Source organism: Impatiens glandulifera, chromosome 9 (genome assembly GCF_907164915.1).
Source record: "Impatiens glandulifera chromosome 9, dImpGla2.1, whole genome shotgun sequence".
Taxonomy (NCBI): Eukaryota; Viridiplantae; Streptophyta; class Magnoliopsida; order Ericales; family Balsaminaceae; genus Impatiens; species Impatiens glandulifera.
Window position 1 is genome coordinate 28921018 of NC_061870.1, and position 18740 is coordinate 28939757.

The following is an 18740-nucleotide window of genomic DNA, read 5'->3' on the forward strand; positions in this document are numbered from 1 at the left end:
AGTCAATTTCTTCTAATAAACTAAGACGTATTCATGAACGGTGGAGAACCTAAAAGTTTTCAAAAATCATTGGAAAGTGAAAATAAAAAGGATGGATAAATTCCATGGAAGATGAGATGCAATCTTTTCGTGTGAATAACATTTTTGAGCTAACAAAGCTACATAAGGGTAATAATGCTTTGAAAAATCGATGGTTTTATCGGCAAGATGAGCATAATTCACAACCTAGATATAAGACTCAATTAATTGATTGTAAATGGTTTTTTGCAAAAAAAAAAAATATGATAATGGATCAGATATGATGACAAATGTGTTGTCACGAAACAAGTTTGAGTATTGTCGCTCGGTTACTAGGTTTCTATTGCCTTCTAACTAGTCGGTCAGGGAGTTTGTTGAGTTTTGTCCTCATAATTTGAGAAACTCAACTTGATGTGGTTTTGTTTAGGCCTAGAGTATATAATGTGAAGTAGGGATGTAAATGAACACTACTCGCGAACTATTCGAATCTCGGCTCGGCAAAAAGCTTATTAGTTAATCTTAACAAGTCGAGCTCAGGCTCATTTAAAAGCTCGAAAATTTAAACGAGTCGAGCTTGAGTTTCTTGATATTCGACGTAAGTTCACGAACATGTTCGTTGATAGTGGATTGTTAAGTGAAGTGTTCATGTTTCAGAGTTTTTTACTCTCAATTTGAATAGAAGTTTTTCCACGTTAAAACTTGTCTTATATTATCGTTTCAATTTATTCGGTTTGGTTCATCTATTATACTGAATTAGTTTGGTTCATCTATTATTATTATACTGAATTAGTTGAGAAAGTATTTTATTTTGAAAAATACATCTTCCCATCATATGGCCCATACAAACATCACTAAGATAGTCAATTTGTCCATGTCTCTCCTCCATCGTCATCAACAACAAGGGCATCATCTTTATATATCATTAGAAATGAGGAATAAGGGTAGGGGAGCATTTTTTATTTATTTAGGAAATTCATATATTGAATTGATTTTTTTTTTAAAATAAGTAATATATTGAACCGATATTTTATTTTATTTTTAATTTAAAAAATTAACACGTCGAATATATATATATATATATATATATTTATTTATTTAATTTATGAAGTTAAAATATTAAATTAATTTTTTTTCTTAATAAAAATAAAAGTTTGACATTTGTTATGATAGTAGGTTATGTTAAACAAATATTTTAATAATATAGATAATATATATTTAAATTATTTTTATTATATTTGGTTGAAACATAAGAATTTGATTATAATTCTTTATTTTTGTGAAATTTAAAATAGAATTAAAATGTGGTGGACCAAATGTCAATTAGAGTTTTATTAATTCTTTAGGAATAAGAGTTTTATTAACTATAATTTAGAAAAACTTATTTTGTATTTCTTATCGTTATGCTAAATTTTTTTGTTTATATGTGTAAAATTTGTTTATAAGTTTTTTATATTCAAATCAACCCTCAAACAAATATGTTAAAATAGTCCATTTTTTATGTCACATCCTTCTATGTGGATAGGACTTTTCGGACTGCATTGAAATGGGCTTTCCTTTTATTATGAATAGGTAACAAACCCATAGTTATAGAAGTATTAGATATAAAATTTTAATTAGACAAAATTTAATTCCAGGGAAAAAAAGAAGTTAAAATAATTTAAAAATATTTATTAATTATCAATTAGATTCATTTTAAAGAGTTTAGAAAAAGAAATGTGTAAAATTAGAACTATTGTAATTTGACAACAATTAAATAAATTGTGAAAAAAACATTTAAAATTTTTTTATAATAAAAAATAGTTTTTCTTAAAAAAAAAAGTTTAAATCAAGATTGGATGCATAATAATGATATATATATATATATATATATATATATATATATATATATATTAATATATAATGATAAAATAAAAAATAAAATAAATATATTTCTATATTTTTAATTAATAAATTAAATAATATAATAAATAAGAGAACAAACAAAATATTATTGATTATGTTTGCTTATTAAATAATTTAAACCAAAGTAAATTACAAACACTATAACATGTATTTTGATTAGATCAACGTGCTATTTTCTTATTAAAATACTAATAAAGTTTTTGGGAGAATATATATATTCAACCTATTTTGTGTATTAATTTATTAATACTTATTTAGTATATTATTTTGTTATCATTGTTTATTGATATATTTATACACTTTAAAGTGTAAATTTTGAAGGACATCTTATTAAAAAAAAGTAAAAATTAAATTAGTGAATTTTTAATATTTTAAATAGTATCTTTCCAATTGACTACCGTAGTAATACTGTTCAACTTATTTACTCAAAATATTATAATATACAAACCACACATATAATAAAACTAAGTGCCAATTTTGACTCTTCCTTGTGGGGTGATTGGCCAATCTAAACTTTGGAGTAATTGTCATGGTCATGGCCTTTGCCCCCAAAGACCTACAAGTCAATAGTAATAATACATATTTATATATATGTTTTTTAAAAGTTAATCTGTTTATTTAAAATTAATAATTAAAGGAATGGATTGAGAAAGAAAGACGGAGAAGGGTTGTGGTCCAGGAATAGTAATGTCTGCAATGAGAAGACGCAACCTCACAAGTCCTTAATCTTATCGAGCTAGCTAATATCATAACGACCAAAAGACGAAGACGAATTATATTTTATTTTTGGAAAAAAAAAAAGCTAAGGTTTAGTTTTGGAGAAATAAGAGAAAAAATAAACAATTAAAGAGTATAAATAAGTTCAACAAAAGTAGGGTTTTGCTGTTCAACATAACTTTTCATGTAGAACTTATTCGTAAACAAGTGAAAATTCTAAAATGATCATTCAAGAAAAGTTTGAGATGAAAATAAAAAATACAAAACTCAAAAAAATAATACAAAATTTATTGCAAAGTGAACTATAACCTCGATTCACTCAACCAATGAGAAACGTTGTCAAATCGATTTTGTATTATTTTCATGTTAGTAGTTTAATGTTAATTTGATGAATTTATTTTGTAATATTTTCATGTTAGTAGTTTAATGTTAATTTGATGAATTTTCTCCTTTTAATTTGAATTCATATAATGATGCAAATCTTATCATAATTTGTCAATATTTTGATGTCGGCCTTTACAAAAACTTAGATGTATATATTATATAATTATTTATAAATTCAATATTAAAAAAATATTTAATTTATTTTTCATATGGCTCGAAACATACCGTAGCAGATAGTATAATATATTTTAAGCCAAGTCAACCTTCGCTACACTACTATGTATATAAAATATAAAATTAAAAAAAATAAAAGAAAAGGTAGGCCAAAACATTAAATAAATAGAATTTGCTATTTATGGAAATATGTTATGAAACATGCTTAGGGTGAAATTTTTTATAAATATTATAAATTATCAAAAATATTGTATTGGAATATATTGTAAATATTGATTTTTAAGATATACCGTAAAAGATATAAGGTATTGTACCATACCAAAATTATTTGTACGGTAAATGTATGAGATTTTCAAAATTTTAGTATATAGAGATATATCGAAATAGTATTTATAAATTAATATATATATATATATATAATATACTTATAAAGATATAATAAATTTAATATTAATTTAATTATAAAAATATAATTTTTAAAAATCAAATCAAAATATAATTATACTAATATTATTTAATATATGTCATCTCTAGACTATAAGATTGGAAAAAATTATAACCAAGCTTTCAATATCTTGGACTAATTGGAAATGAGTGAAATTAAGTACATAATTCTTTCAATTATTGTCAATAATATTTTTGCAATTTGGTTAGTAGTGAGTTTGATTTTATAAAGATAGTTCATCTTTTTACGAGCAATTTGAGTCTTAAAAAAATTGTGGAAGTATTGATGTGCACAAATGATTGGCTAAAAGAAGATGAATTCAAGTTAGAAAAAAAATCTTAAATGTGATGAACTTGAATTGTTAAATAAAAAAGAATTAATTAAAAAAAAGTTAGAGATTTTTATTAATTAAGTCAAAATTTATTATTATTATTATCTAAGTGAATTTTATTATCAATTTATATAAAAAAAAAATTACAATATAAATGCGATTGAAGACTGTTCAACCGTTTTAAATCTTCTTTTCTCGTATCCATTCTAGTCTAATTTAGAAGTTCAAATATGTTGTTCTAGATTTGGTGTTTCAATATGTACCATATTTACAAAAAAAAATTGATCATTTTTTAGAATGAGTCAAAATGAATGAAGAGTGAAGGAAAAGTCAACCTATTTTTATAAGGGTGGTACATATTGAAACAACGAATCCGGAATAACATATATGATCTCCTAACTTATCGAATATAATTATGTTTATTTTTTATAATTTTAATTTTTTAACTAAATTTAATATTTAAAATGTGTTAATTTTTAAAAATATTGGTTTTATAGGTATAAAAAATATAATATTGATATAGTTTTAAATTAAGATATTCCGAGATTAAAGTAAGGAAAATATATTAATTTTTTATTAAATAAAAAAAAATAACCTACCACATTCTTAATTTCCACCTTAAATATGCTATCAATCCTATACTGTTAATCCTCATATACACACAAGAAAAACTTGATGAGGATGATGGGAGGAGAGACATGGGCTAACATTGGATCGGCGGCGGCCGGAGTAATGTTTTTTTGGGCGATGTTCAAACAATACTTTCCCCACGAACTCCGACAACCTATCGAGAAATACGTTAGAGAACTCGTCAGCCTGTTCTACCCATACATTCATGTTACCTTCCACGAGTATTCCAGCGACGGCCGCTTTGAACGCTCAAAACTCTACATCGCCATTGAGCGTTACTTGGCCGAAAACTCGTCCAATCGGGCCAAGAGATTAAAGGCAGACGTCACCTACGGTTCGGACGCTCTGGTCTTCAGCATGGACGATCACGAAGAAGTTATCGACGAGTTTCAAAACGTCAAACTTTGGTGGTCGTCCAGCCATACGCCACCGCAAAGACAGACAATCACTGTATTCCCAGGAGAGGACGAGAAGCGTTATTACAAACTCAAGTTCCATAAGAAGAATCGCGAGCTCGTGACCACAACTTACCTTAAGCACGTCCTTGACGAGGGAAAAGCGATTGCGGTCAGGACTAGACAGAGGAAGCTATACACCAATTGTAAAAGCGAAGAGAGGAGCGGTAGATTCCGTTACCAGAGAATGTGGAGTCATGTGAAATTTGAACATCCTTCTAATTTCAATACTCTGGCTATGGATCCAATCAAGAAGAAGGAGATTATTAATGATTTGATCAAATTCAGTCAATCTAAAGATTATTATACCCAAATTGGAAAGGCATGGAAACGTGGGTATCTCTTGTATGGTCCTCCCGGGACTGGTAAATCGTCCATGATCGCGGCCATGGCTAATCTTCTAGAGTACGATGTATATGACCTTGAATTAACGGCTGTTAAGGATAATACAGAGCTAAGGAAGCTACTAATCGACATGTCAAGTAAATCGATTGTGGTGATTGAGGACATCGATTGCTCACTTGATTTGACTGGGCAGAGGAAGAAGAAAGAAGAGGATAAGGAGAAGGAGAAGGCTAAAGAGAAAGACCCTGCTAAGATTATGAAGCCGGATGATAAGGACAGCAAAGTTACTCTTTCCGGGCTTTTGAATTTCATAGATGGGTTATGGTCTGCTAGCGGCGGGGAGAGAATCATCATTTTCACGACCAATTATGTGGAGAAGCTGGATCCTGCTCTGGTTCGGAGGGGGAGAATGGACAAGCATGTTGAATTGTCCTATTGTGGGTTCGAGGCGTTTAAGATTCTTGCAAAGAATTACATGGACCTTGATTCGCACAGTCTGTTTCCAACTATTGAGGAAAAACTGAAACAAGTTGATATGACGCCGGCGGACGTGGCTGAAAATCTGATGCCGAAATCTGAAGAAGACGATGCGTATAGTTGTTTGGAGGGTCTGGTTATTGCACTGGATAAGGCTAAAGAAGACGCAATTAAGTTGAAAGCAGAGAAGGAGGCCAAACAGAAGAAAAAGGAAGAAGAAGCAGAAGAGGTGAAGAAGGATGGAGAGAATGCTATTGCTATAGGAGAAGAAGAAGTTAAACAAAATGGATTAGCATCTCATGATTAACCGATCCCAAAATTGGTCCGGTGGAAAGAATCGACTATAAAAAAAAAAATGTCAATAGCATTTAAATAGAATTGGAGGGATTATAGTAGTAGTTCTCTTCTCATTCAAAAACAAAATTGAAAAAAAAATTGAAAAAAAAAAATGAAAAAAGAAATAAAAAAGAAATTGTGAGTTGATGGCATATGGAAAGTAAATGCATGTATATATATTCAAGCTTTAAATGCTCTAGTTAGGCCCATAGTCTAGGGCTTAAACCTGTGAAATTGTTGGTTGTTTCTATTGTAATTGTTATTGGGTTTATAATGTTTAAGTTATTCTAGATTTAATATATATGCTCTATGTTTTTGTATTTTATTTCATATCTGTTTAAATTTTTGTATAATTTTTTTTTTATAATATATACTATTTAAAAAAAATGTAAATGGACAGAGTTGCTCGTGAATTATTTGAATCTTGTCTCGATAAAAAAATTGTTCGAACTTGTTCTTTAGTCTTAACAAACCGAGCTCGTTTAAAAATTTGAAAAATTAAACGAGTCAAATTAGAGCTTTTAAATATTCGGTTTGTAACATTGTTTAGAAAATAGTTAATGGACTCGTGAATATATTTGTTTAGAGACTCGTTTATGTGCTATTAAATATGTTTGTGTAGAACCTCGTTTATGTGCTAGTTTGAAATATCGTATAATATTTATTAATATATTATTGAGTAAACTTGAATATTTGGTTTTTTTTAATGTGCTAATTGAATTCTATATCCGTGAGTATTTTATACATTTTTTAAATATATATATATATGTTAGAATTTTATATATGTTAAGATTATATAATTTTATATATTTTGTATATGTTGAGACTTATTTAAATGTACAGTTATAATTGAAATTTTTGTCTTAAGAATATCATTTTCAGTCCAATTCTGTATTCATTAGAGTTTTGGATGTCTAGCCTAATACTATACTATACTATCCTAATATAATTTATGTTCTAGCCTTATTAATCCTAATATAATTTATGTTCTAGCCTTATTAATATTATATCTTTTAGGTGGATGTCAAAATTTTATGTTAATGAATGACGTTAAATTTGTATTTTTTCTTTATAATTTTCGTAATATTTTACCCAATGTTATCTATGTTAATATTTAATAACTAAAAAAAAAAGTGAAGCTCTACAACTAAAATGAAGCCATCTTTTATGTTGTAAACAAGCCAATGCTAAAGCTGACCTTGAACCGCTAGTGAGCTCATCTAAATATAGTTGAGCTCGAGACCGTATTTAAGCCCGAATATATGCTAAACAAACCCAAGATTCGAACATCACCATAGTTTTTCTAGGCACTTTACAACCCTATTATTCCGTTGTAAGGGACTATTTTAATTGAAACTCTGAAACGTTTTTGTTATTTATTTTTTTATAGAAATGGAGAGGGAAGAGCCGAAAGAGAGTTCGAGCGCACATTCATGTTTCCAGCCGGAGTGGCGACTCCGACTTCCGTTCTCTTCGTTAACCTTTTCATGCACCGGTTACAGGTAGGCAACTCAAGCTCAGTCGACGAACTTCCGTTTAAATTCATTATCATGTTAATCTTTCAATTTTGCACTTTCAACATAATAATACATGTTTATGCAACGGTTGGACTGAATTTCTTTGAGTAATGCATATTACAGTACATGTGTTTTTTCACAGAGAAACTAGGAGGTCAACTATTGAATTTGTGGAACTGTTTGCTTCTAATACAATTAAACTGCTAGAATCATGTCTAAACTGCAATTGATCATGAATTCATGTCTCCTATACATATATCCTATACAGACAATCTCTTTAGCATAGTACTCCGATTGGAATGTGTGTGCATACAACAGAATGTTAGTGGAGTTTTACATTGTGAACTGAGTTTTAGAAATTTTCCATCAGTTTCTCTTCTAGCAGCTTATTAACTGAAGAATCGGAGCTTATTTAGTACACAAATATGCTACTGTAAAAACAAATGCAAGGAATATCATGTATACACCTAGTTCTTGAACAAGACAACTAATTGTGGTTTTTATTTTAACTGCCTCATAACTTGTCTGCTATGGAGATTATAACAGGTTTACAGCATATAAAAGAAGACCTATGAATCTGTTGATCTGCAACATTAGAAGGTGTCATAATTGTCTCCCCCAATATGTTCTATAGATTCAAACAGAGGACTCCTTCCAATATCCAGGTATTAACCAGAACTTCTGATACCCAGAATTTAGGGTATGACAATTTCAATATGCATATCACTGAAATACACTACTACTTATAAAGAACTGATTATTCATTGCTTGCAGAATCTAGTTTATTTCTTCTTCAGCTAGGAACATACATGTAGTAAAATAACTGTTATGGTTAGACAAGCTAATTTCATATTTTCATGTCAGCTTATTTTGTTTAAAAAAAACAAGAAATGTATTAAAACAAAGTTTTTATTTTATTTTCATCACGCATAATATAGGTACTGCTATCAAATATTTCAAATGCACCAAACATTTTTCCTTAGTACCCTCAAATAACTTTTGTGTTTTTTGACTAGTTTGCCTGATAATTTTGATTTCGGATCTTCATCTCCATCTCCATCTTCACCTTGTTCTTTTTCTGCTTCTGGTTTTTCTTGTATGTCTTCTTTCTGATCCTTCAACCTTGCATCATCTTTGGCTCTCTCCAGTGCTTCAATCAGGCTTTTCAAGCACATCTCAGCATCATCTTTTGAAGCATTCTTAGGCATCAAGTTCTCCGCGACATCGGATGGACTTATATTCGCTTCCCCCAGCAAACGCTCAATTGTTTCATAAAGAGGATGTGATTCGATATTCAAGTAGTTCTTTGCCAAAACTTTGAATGCCTCGAATTGGCAGTATGACATTTCAATATGCATATCCATCCTCCCTCTTCTTATTAGAGCTGGATCTAGCTTGTCAATGTGATTAGTCGTAAACACTATAATCCTTTCTGAACCACATGCAGACCAAATTCCATCGATGAAGTTTAGAAGCCCAGAAAGAGTAACCTTACTAGCTTCCTTTTCCTGATCAGTCTCTTTCTCATTCAAGGGATCATTCTCACCTTCCTCTTTGCTTTTCTCCTCCTTTTTCTTTCGGGTCCCAGTAAGATCAAGTGAGCAATCAATATCCTCAATCACTATAATGGACTTGCTGGTTGTGTCAATTAGTAGTTTTCTCAGCTCATTGTTGTTCTTGACTGATGTCAATTCAAGGTCATAAACATCATACTGTAGAAAATTAGCTATGGCGGCAATCATGGTAGACTTCCCAGTTCCAGGGGGACCATAAAGAAGATACCCTCTTTTCCAGGGTTTCCCAACTTTGGCATAATAGTCTTTCCCGTTACTGAATAAGAAGAAAGAAGAGGATAAGGAGAAGGCTAAAGAGAAAATCCCTGCTAAGATTATGAAGTCGGATGATAAGGACAGCAAAGTTACTCTTTCCGGGCTTTTGAATTTCATAGATGGGTTATGGTCTGCTAGCGGCGGGGAGAGAATCATCATTTTCACGACCAATTATGTGGAGAAGCTGGATCCTGCTCTGGTTCGGAGGGGGAGAATGGACAAGCATGTTGAATTGTCCTATTGTGGGTTCGAGGCGTTTAAGATTCTTGCAAAGAATTACATGGACCTTGATTCGCACAGTCTGTTTCCAACTATTGAGGAAAAACTGAAACAAGTTAATATGACTCCGGCAGACGTGGCTGAAAATCTGATGCCGAAATCTGAAGAGGACGATGCGTATAGTTGTTTGGAGGGTCTGGTTAATGCGCTGGATAAAGCCAAAGAAGACGCAATTAAGTTGAAAGCAGAGAAGGAGGCCAAACAGAAGAAAAAGGAAGAAGAAGCAGAAGAGGTGAAGAAGGATGGAGAGAATACTATTGCTATAGGAGAAGAAGAAGTTAAACAACATGGATTAGCATCTCATGATTAACCATTCCCGAGGTTGGTTCGGTTCGGTGAAAAGAATCGACCACAACGTAAAAGACTAAAATATCACGGATTTTGATATCGTTTGAATATAATTCATCTGCCGGATTATAGTAAAATATATAAAATAAATGCATACATATTTCAGTTTTAAATGCTCTAGTTCGGCCCATAGTTTAGGGCCTAAACCATTGTAAGTTGTTGTTTCTGTTGTAATTATTATTGGGCTTATAATGTTTAAGTTATGCAAATTTGGTCTACTTTCACAATAAAGTTGAAACCTTTTATTAAATCCATACAAAAATTATAATTTTGAACATTTTCATGATTTATTAACCTAAATATTCTTAATTTAAACGATCTCATCAATAAGTTTAACCCCAAAAATAAATCAATAATTTATAAGAAGTGCAAATTTAAATCATAAAAAAATTCCGAAGTAACCAAGGGAGGGAAATTCAAAAAGGGCTATGGATGGATGAATAGAATAGTATATAACATTAAAATAAATAAACAAATTATTGGGTGTGGTGAGAAAATATTAAAAAAATAATAATATGAGCTTTAAATGATGGTACCAAAAGAATCACATGATTCATATCTATTACATAAGTTTTATTTAATTTTAAACGGCCAAGATTTGGTTAGTGATAGTGGTCCCATCATCAACCATTAAAACCTGTTATCAATTAGCATTAATCAATAAATATATATATTTTAAAAATCAAACCCTGTTTCAATCTTCGCAAAATCAAAACAATCTCTCTCTTACTAAATATATATATATATATATGTTTGTGGTCTTGTGTGTTTTGTCTGCAAGCTGTTGAACGTTGAATTTCTGGAACAGAGCAAGAGATTCTCCCAAGAGTCGGAAGTTCAGTATTGGGTTTCTCAATCACTTTTTTTCTTTTCTTTTATAAAATACCCTTTCGCCATTTCATAATTCTTCAACGCCGTTATGCATTCCTAATCTCTCTCTTTCGCCCTATCTTTGACTACCTCGGCGACGGCGACGCATCTCATTGACTGTTTTCACTTTCACTTCAAATCAAGAACTAGCTGTGTTCTCTGTTTACCATGAACGATCATTCCAAAATGGATGTGCCGACTGCTGATTCAAGTTCATCTCAAGAGGTTAGTTTTCGTGATCTTAGTCTTGAAGGTAGTGTGGGTTTGAATTTAACGATGAGTAGTGTTACTGGGTCTGATTCCATTTCGTGTGAGATGAAAAAAAAGACGAGTCTTGGGGGTAGTGAACGTGAGGGAAGTGAGAAGAGTAGTTTGAGTTCTACAAGTTGTTGTAATAGCAGCATTGATGTAAATGAGGCTAGTCTTAGAAGTTTATCATGTCAATCGAAGCCTCATAAAGGTAATGATCTTCGTTGGGATGCAATTCAATCGGTGAAAATCAAAGATGGGGAATTGGGTCTTGGCCATTTTAGGCTTTTGAAGAAACTTGGATTTGGGGATATTGGGAGTGTTTATTTGGCTGAATTGAGAGAAATGGGAAGTTTGTTTGCTATGAAAGTTATGGATAAAGGAATGTTAGCTGGGAGGAAGAAGCTGGCTAGAGCGAAGACAGAAAGAGAAATTTTGGGTCTTTTGGATCATCCTTTCCTTCCAACACTTTATTCTCATTTTGAGACTGAGAAATTCTCGTGTTTGCTTATGGAGTTCTGCAGTGGAGGTGATCTCCATATTCTCCGGCAAAGGCAGCCCGGCAAGCATTTTGAAGAACAGGCAGCTAGGTTAGTTGAGTTCTAATCAAATCTTAATTAAATGAATCATGGAATGGAATGACTTCTTGTGGTCCATTTTGTGTCATTTGATGTTAATGTTGTCCCTTTATGTGTTATGATTCAGTCTGGATTGCTTTCTCATAATGGTTGTGTTGTGCTTTTTGGCTTCTTTTCTTTTCTTTTTCCCCCAACTTTTGCAGGTTTTATGCTTCAGAAGTGCTTCTTGCGCTTGAGTACTTACACATGATGGGGGTTGTTTATAGAGATTTAAAGCCTGAAAATGTCTTGGTTAGAGAAGATGGTCATATCATGTTATCTGATTTTGATTTGTCTTTACAATGTTTCGTCAACCCCACGCTCGTGAAATCAAATCCAGATTCCGCCCCTTGCACTTCCTCCTACTGCAAACTGCCTGTTTGCGCCGAGCCAACATGTTTTCGACAGCCCTCTTGCTTCAAACCACGACTTTTCAATTCTAAACCATCAAAATTGAAAAGTGGGGGAGAACAGATTAAAATGGATTCTCTACCCGAGCTTGTTGCAGAGCCAACTGAGGCACGGTCAATGTCGTTTGTGGGCACACACGAGTATTTAGCCCCGGAGATAATCAGGGGAGATGGGCATGGAAGTTCTGTTGATTGGTGGACATTTGGAATTTTCTTGTATGAATTGCTATGTGGGAAGACTCCTTTTAAAGGAAATGGAAATAGGGAGACTTTATTTAATGTTGTTGGTGAACAACTTAAGTTTCCTGATGGAATAATGGTTAGTTTTGCAGCTAAGGATTTGATCAAGGGTCTCCTTTCAAAGGATCCTCAAAAGAGATTAGGATTTAAAAGAGGTGCTACTGAGATCAAACAACATTCTTTTTTCGAAAGCATTAATTGGGCGCTTATTCGCGGAAATCAGCCACCCGAGATTCCAAAGGTAATCGACTTATCGATTTTCAGTCGGACTAATAAACCCGAGACAGGCGTGACTTCGAGCGATAAATTGGCTTCAGACTCCTCAGATAGGTCATCCGGGCCTTATCTAGATTTTGAATTTTTCTAAAGAGAAATAGTTGCATTTTTCTTGCCTATATGTAATTGGTGGCGTTACATTTTTCTATGAAAAAAAAAGGCAGGAATGAATAATTTAATTGTTTGGTCTCTTTATTGTTTATCTCCTTTAAATTCAATTTTATAAAAATGGGCCCCTAAACTTTTGCTCTCAATAACTTTTCGTACAAAATCTCTTTTAAACCATTTTCTTCACTTTCTGGATGGGACCATTGGAGCTTGTTTGATGTTGAGTTATTCTAGGTCTTATAAATAAAAATATTTACTATATTTTATATAATACAAATTTTAAACATTATTATAATTCAACTAACTAAAAATCCAAACATAACTTCATTTTTTTTTCAAAAAAAAAAAAACCAATAAACCATCCCTAAATTACCCAACATAAAACAAGTTTTGATATTCTAATAAAGTTGAAGACGAAATTGAAACTGAAATTGACAAATCATATAAAGTTTCATGGGCAAATTATATAGATTGTGAAATGTCATATCATCACACAACTTTCTTTTTTCCTCTTTTTTTTTTGGTTGTCTCCTTGTAGAGTTCACAATTATGCTTTATTTCTTTGGCCTCAGCCTTTTCTTTGGCATATTGATTTGTGGGTGAACGGTGAAGTTTGCGAGTAGACGTAGAGAATTATAACTCAATGGTATCAATGGTATAGTACAAGAACCGAGTTTAGGGTTTAGGGTATGGGAACCATTTAAAAAAAGAAAATTGTGGATTGGTGGGAGGTGGCAATGAGAGAATCTGATATTGTATGGTGAAGTTTTGGCCATTGTGACAAACTAAAGTTTGTTTTATTGCGTTATTGGTTTTAACTACATATTTAATAATATATATAAAATAAATCTTAGCGGTCATCTCAACGGGTGAAGGCAAATTTGTCAGTGTAGGGGGAGCAAAAGGACACGAAAGATGCTTTTGCTTTAATATTACACACTTCTTGAAAATATGCATGGAATTCTTGATCAGCCAAATTAATAATATAATAATTTCTTTTAAGATAAAAAATAATGTGACAAACTTTTGGCGGGCCAAACAATGCTACCTACTAATCATTCTATAAATCTAACATTTTCTGTCTTATTTTATTTTATACTAAAAAGCTAATTAGAATTTGGGTAATTTAGGCCTTTTTCGGATTAGAGTTATTTAAAACCCAAGAGAAAGAAAAAATAATGAAAGATTGTAGATGATTTTAAGGAGGTAATAATTTTTATGATAAAATTATTAAAAGATATTGATATATATAAATAAAATAAAAAATAATAATTTAAAATAGAGGGTATTTTAGTATTTTTGATTAATGAATTAAGTGACGTGATTGATGAGAGAAGAGTTAAACGATGTTTAATTTTTATGGGGTTATTTGAAAAACCCATATTGTAACCTTATTTGGTTTAAGATTATAGAAAGTTGGGGGATTATTTGATAAAATGAATTAAAAATTAAGTTAAAAAAATAGAAAATATTTTTGATTGATAAATGGATATATAAAAGTATACTAGTTTATTTAAATAATTATTTCCCAATAAGGTATGAAACTATATTAAAAATAATAATAATCTTCCATATTCAATTGAGATGAACTACATTTATTTTTCTTATTTGCTTGAACAAAGGGTGAATTTTATAATTTGGCAGTTAAGTAATCAACAAAATTGGTTCATTGGTGTTTTGAGTTCTTCACATGATAATTGTTAAATTGATTTGATGTTTTACTTTTGGATTAGGTTGATTTCAAGTGATTATGATCTTATGATGAGTTTTGAGTTTTTTTATATATATAACTCATGATTAATCTAGTTATAATAATTTTCACTATTTTGATGAAATTTTCACTATTTTTTTACTATCCTAACTTAAATTATGGACCCTACTCATGTGCTATGCTTAAATCAAGCAATCTATTTATAGTTTTTTTCTTTCATAATAAACGATGTTTAAACATAAATGTAATTATGTAAACAATATATATAGTTTAGACTTTAGATAGATAATGAGCTAATAATTAATTAAAAACTATAAGGGTGTGTTTGATGATGGGGAATTGGAATTGGAATTGGCATTGGAATTCTAATTCCAATTCCATGAGAATTGGCATTGAATTACAATTCAATTCCTATGTTTGGAAAAATGATAGAATTGTAATTCAATTCCAATTCCTATGTTTGGGAAAATGATAGAATTGTAATTCAATTCTAATTCCAATGTTTGTAAAATAAAATATCGGTTTAAAATGTTAACTTTTAAAATATGTTTTGACGTTTTGGCACGTTTAATACGTTTTTGACATTTTTTCACATTTTCACACGTTTTTCACATTTTTCACGTTTTTCACACGTTTTAACACGTTTTTCACATTTTCACACATTTTTCACGTTTTTCACACGTTTTAACACGTTTTTCACACGTTTTTCACGTTTTTCAAACGTTTTTCACGTTTTTCATATGTTTTTCACGTTTTTCACGTTTTCACACGTTTTTTACACGTTTTTACACGTTTTCACGTTTTTACACGTTTTAATACATTTTCACGTTTTTCACACATTACAACACGTTTTTCACGTTTTTCACACGTTTTCATGTTATTCACACGTTTTTCACACGTTTTTCACGTTTTCACGTTTTCACACGTTTTAACACATTTTTCACGTTTTACACGTTTTTCACGTTTTTCACGTTTTTCACACGTTTTAACACATTTTTCACGTTTTCAAATGTTTTTTACACATTTTAACACGTTTTCACACGTTTTTCACGTTTTTCACGTTTTCATGTTTTTCACACGTTTTCACACGTTTTTCATGTTTTTCACGTTTTACATGTTTTCACGTGTTAAAATGTGTTAAACGTGTTAAATGTGTTAAAAATGTGTCAAGCGTGTCAAAAACGTAAAAAACATGTGAAACGTGTCAACGTGTTAAAAACGTTTTAAACGTGTTAAAAACATAAAAACGTGTCAAAAACGTGTTAAACGTTCCAAACATGTGAAAAACGTGTTAAACATGCCAAAACGTGAAAAACGTGTTAAACGTGTCAAAAACGTAAAAAAAGTGTTAAATGTGTTAAAAACGTGAAAACATGTTAAACGTGTCAAAAACGTAAAAAAATGTGTTAAATGTGTCAAAAACGTGAAAACGTATTAAACGTGTCAAAAACGTGTTAAACATGTGAAAAACTTGTTAAACGTGCCAAAACGTGTTAAACGTGTCAAAAATGTGGTAAACGTGTCAAAAACGTAAAAAAATGTGTTAAATGTGTCAAAAACGTGAAAACGTGTTAAACGTGTCAAAAACGTGTTAAACGTGTCAAAAACGTGTTAAATATGTGAAAAACTTGTTAAACGTGCCAAAACGTGAAAAACGTGTCAAAAATGTGGTAAACGTGTCAATAACGTAAAAAAACGTGTTAAATGTGTCAAAACGTGAAAACGCGTTAAACATGTCAAAAACGTAAAAAAACGTGTTACATGTGTCAAAAACGTGAAAACGTGTTAAACGCGTCAAAAACGTGTTAAACATGTGAAAAACTTGTTAAACGTGTCAAAACGTGCAAAATGCGCCAAAACATAAAAAATGTGTCAAACGTATCAAAATCGTGTTAAACGTGTTAAAAACGTGAAAATCATGTTAAACGTGTCAAAACGTGTTAAACGTGTCAAAGACGTGAAAAACGTGTTAAATGTGTCAAAAACGTGTTAAACATGTCAAGGACGTGAAAAACGTGTTAAATGTGTCAAAACGTGTTAAACGTGCCAAAAACGTGTTAAACGTGCCAAAAACGTGTTAAACGTGTTAAAAACGTGAAAATCATGTTAAACGTGTCAAAAACGTGTTAGACGTGTCAAAAACGTGAAAAACGTGTTAAATGTGTCAAAAACGTGTTAAACGTGCTAAAAACGTATTAAACGTGCCAAAAACGTGTTAAAAGTGCCAAAATATGAAAATATGTTAAACGTGTTAAAAACGTGTAAAACGTGTTTAATGTATGAAAAACGTGTTAAACATGTCAAAAACATGAAAAACGTGTTAATTTGGAATTACAATTCCGACCTAAAAATATAGGAATTGAGAACTATCAAATTACATTATATTGAATTCCATTGGAATTCTAATTCCAATTCCAATTCTTAATATTAAAGTGTCTAACAAACATAAGAATTGGAATTGGACCCTCCAATTCCAATTCCAATGCCAATTCCAGGGCTATCAAACACACCCTAATATGTTATGCTATATAACGTTTCTAAATGTATAGTTGAGAATGTGTACTTTTTGTTTTAGGTAGGGCTGACAATTTTGGACACGGCATGAAAATACTACCCGGACCGAACACGCAAAAATCAGGTTAGGGTCATGTATTTTTTTGTTCAGGTCAAAATCAGGTCGACCTGTTTAACCTGATTAATAAACATGTCAAAATCGGGTCGACCTGACATGACCAAAAGTAGACCTGATAACCCGTTTACATGTTTTTTATGTTGAGTTTTGTGTTATTCTTTTTTATTTACTCACTCATTTTTCTTTTGTAAATTTTTTTATAAAAGAATTTGTGATTTAACTTCATTTTTATTTTGTATTTATGACATTTTAATTTGAAATAGAGAGATGTGAATTAATTACACCGCGTTTAGTCGAGTTGAGTAAGGTAAATCGGGTCAAACAGATCAGGTCTAGGTCAATCACAAATAAACAGGTCAGGTTTAGGTTAGAGATTTTTTTGACCCGAATTACTAAATAGGTCAGGTTTAGATTAGAATTGTTCAACCCGTTAACCTGTCAACCCAAACCCGTCTACCTGAAACTTACCTATATTGTCACTCCTAGTTTTACTTATTGGTGTGAATTGATGTGTGGTCATGGTGGTTTAAGGAAACATATTTTCTAAATTAAAACAATTAATGAAGATATTTGAACTATTTTTACAAGGAAAACAAAAAAAAATTATATTTTTTATTTTTCCAAAATACATATATTTTAATTGACTTATCACCACTATGATTCATATTAATAGTTTTTTTTTTTTTTTTTTAATTAGAACATTACGATGTTACCAGATTATGAATTTATCCTATATAAGCCTAAACTTATTAAATATTTAGTATATAATATATAATAAGATAAATCATTTATATGTGTTGAACTATTAATGTTATGAGTTTTTTAATTTAAATCTAACCCATAAAGACTTTAATGGATGGTATTTGTATTATGCTCGAAAATGAAAAGTAGAGAGAAGCATAACTTTCAGACTAATAATATAAAGATCCGAACAACTATGAGTCGATGTATCCATTAGTGTTTTATGATCGGTGAAAATCATATAGTCCAAAAATCATTAACAATAATATTTTCAAACTTAAATTTCATAATTTTAACACAAATATATAACATTATGCTGTAAATAAAATAATTCTTTTAATATATATATTTTAATGTTCGAAACAAGTATGCACCCTCATAATTAAAATTGAACTCGTAATTTTGAATTTTTTATTACCCATTTTGTACATTTTAGTAGGTTTAACCTATCATTAATTAAAATATGTGAAGCTAAATCACGTCTCTAAATATATAGTTGATAATAAATATACTTTGTTTTAAGCTGATTGATATGCATTAATCGTGGGATAATAGTTTAAGGAAGACGTATTTTCTAAATTAAAACAATTAATGAAGATGTTTCAACTAACTTTACAAAGAAAAAATAATAATTAATGTTTTATCATTTTTTTCAAAACACTATATATATATAGCCTTTAAAATTTTGGTGAATTGGGA

The 18740-nt window shown here is 30.5% G+C and overlaps 3 protein-coding genes across 3 annotated transcripts; all 3 read left to right on the plus strand.

Moving 5' to 3' along the window:
• The first annotated feature begins 4637 nt into the window (after positions 1-4637).
• LOC124913774 (AAA-ATPase At3g28580-like) lies at positions 4638-6288 on the plus strand. Its single transcript, XM_047454189.1, has one exon. The coding sequence runs from the start codon at positions 4647-4649 to the stop codon at positions 6183-6185; it is 1539 nt and encodes a 512-aa protein (XP_047310145.1). The 5' UTR covers positions 4638-4646; the 3' UTR covers positions 6186-6288.
• Positions 6289-9564: 3276 nt separating this feature from the next.
• On the plus strand, positions 9565-10397 carry LOC124916162 (AAA-ATPase At3g28510-like; the record flags this gene model as incomplete). The annotated part of the gene is made up of 1 exon (XM_047456894.1): positions 9565-10397. A coding segment is annotated over one exon (585 nt), but the record flags the coding sequence as incomplete, so codon positions are not given.
• Positions 10398-10947: 550 nt separating this feature from the next.
• On the plus strand, positions 10948-13040 carry LOC124913775 (serine/threonine-protein kinase D6PKL1). Its single transcript, XM_047454190.1, has 2 exons — positions 10948-11896; positions 12088-13040. Exons 1-2 carry the CDS (start codon positions 11226-11228, stop codon positions 12938-12940), a joined length of 1524 nt encoding a protein of 507 aa, XP_047310146.1. The 5' UTR covers positions 10948-11225; the 3' UTR covers positions 12941-13040.
• Positions 13041-18740: the final 5700 nt, after the last annotated feature.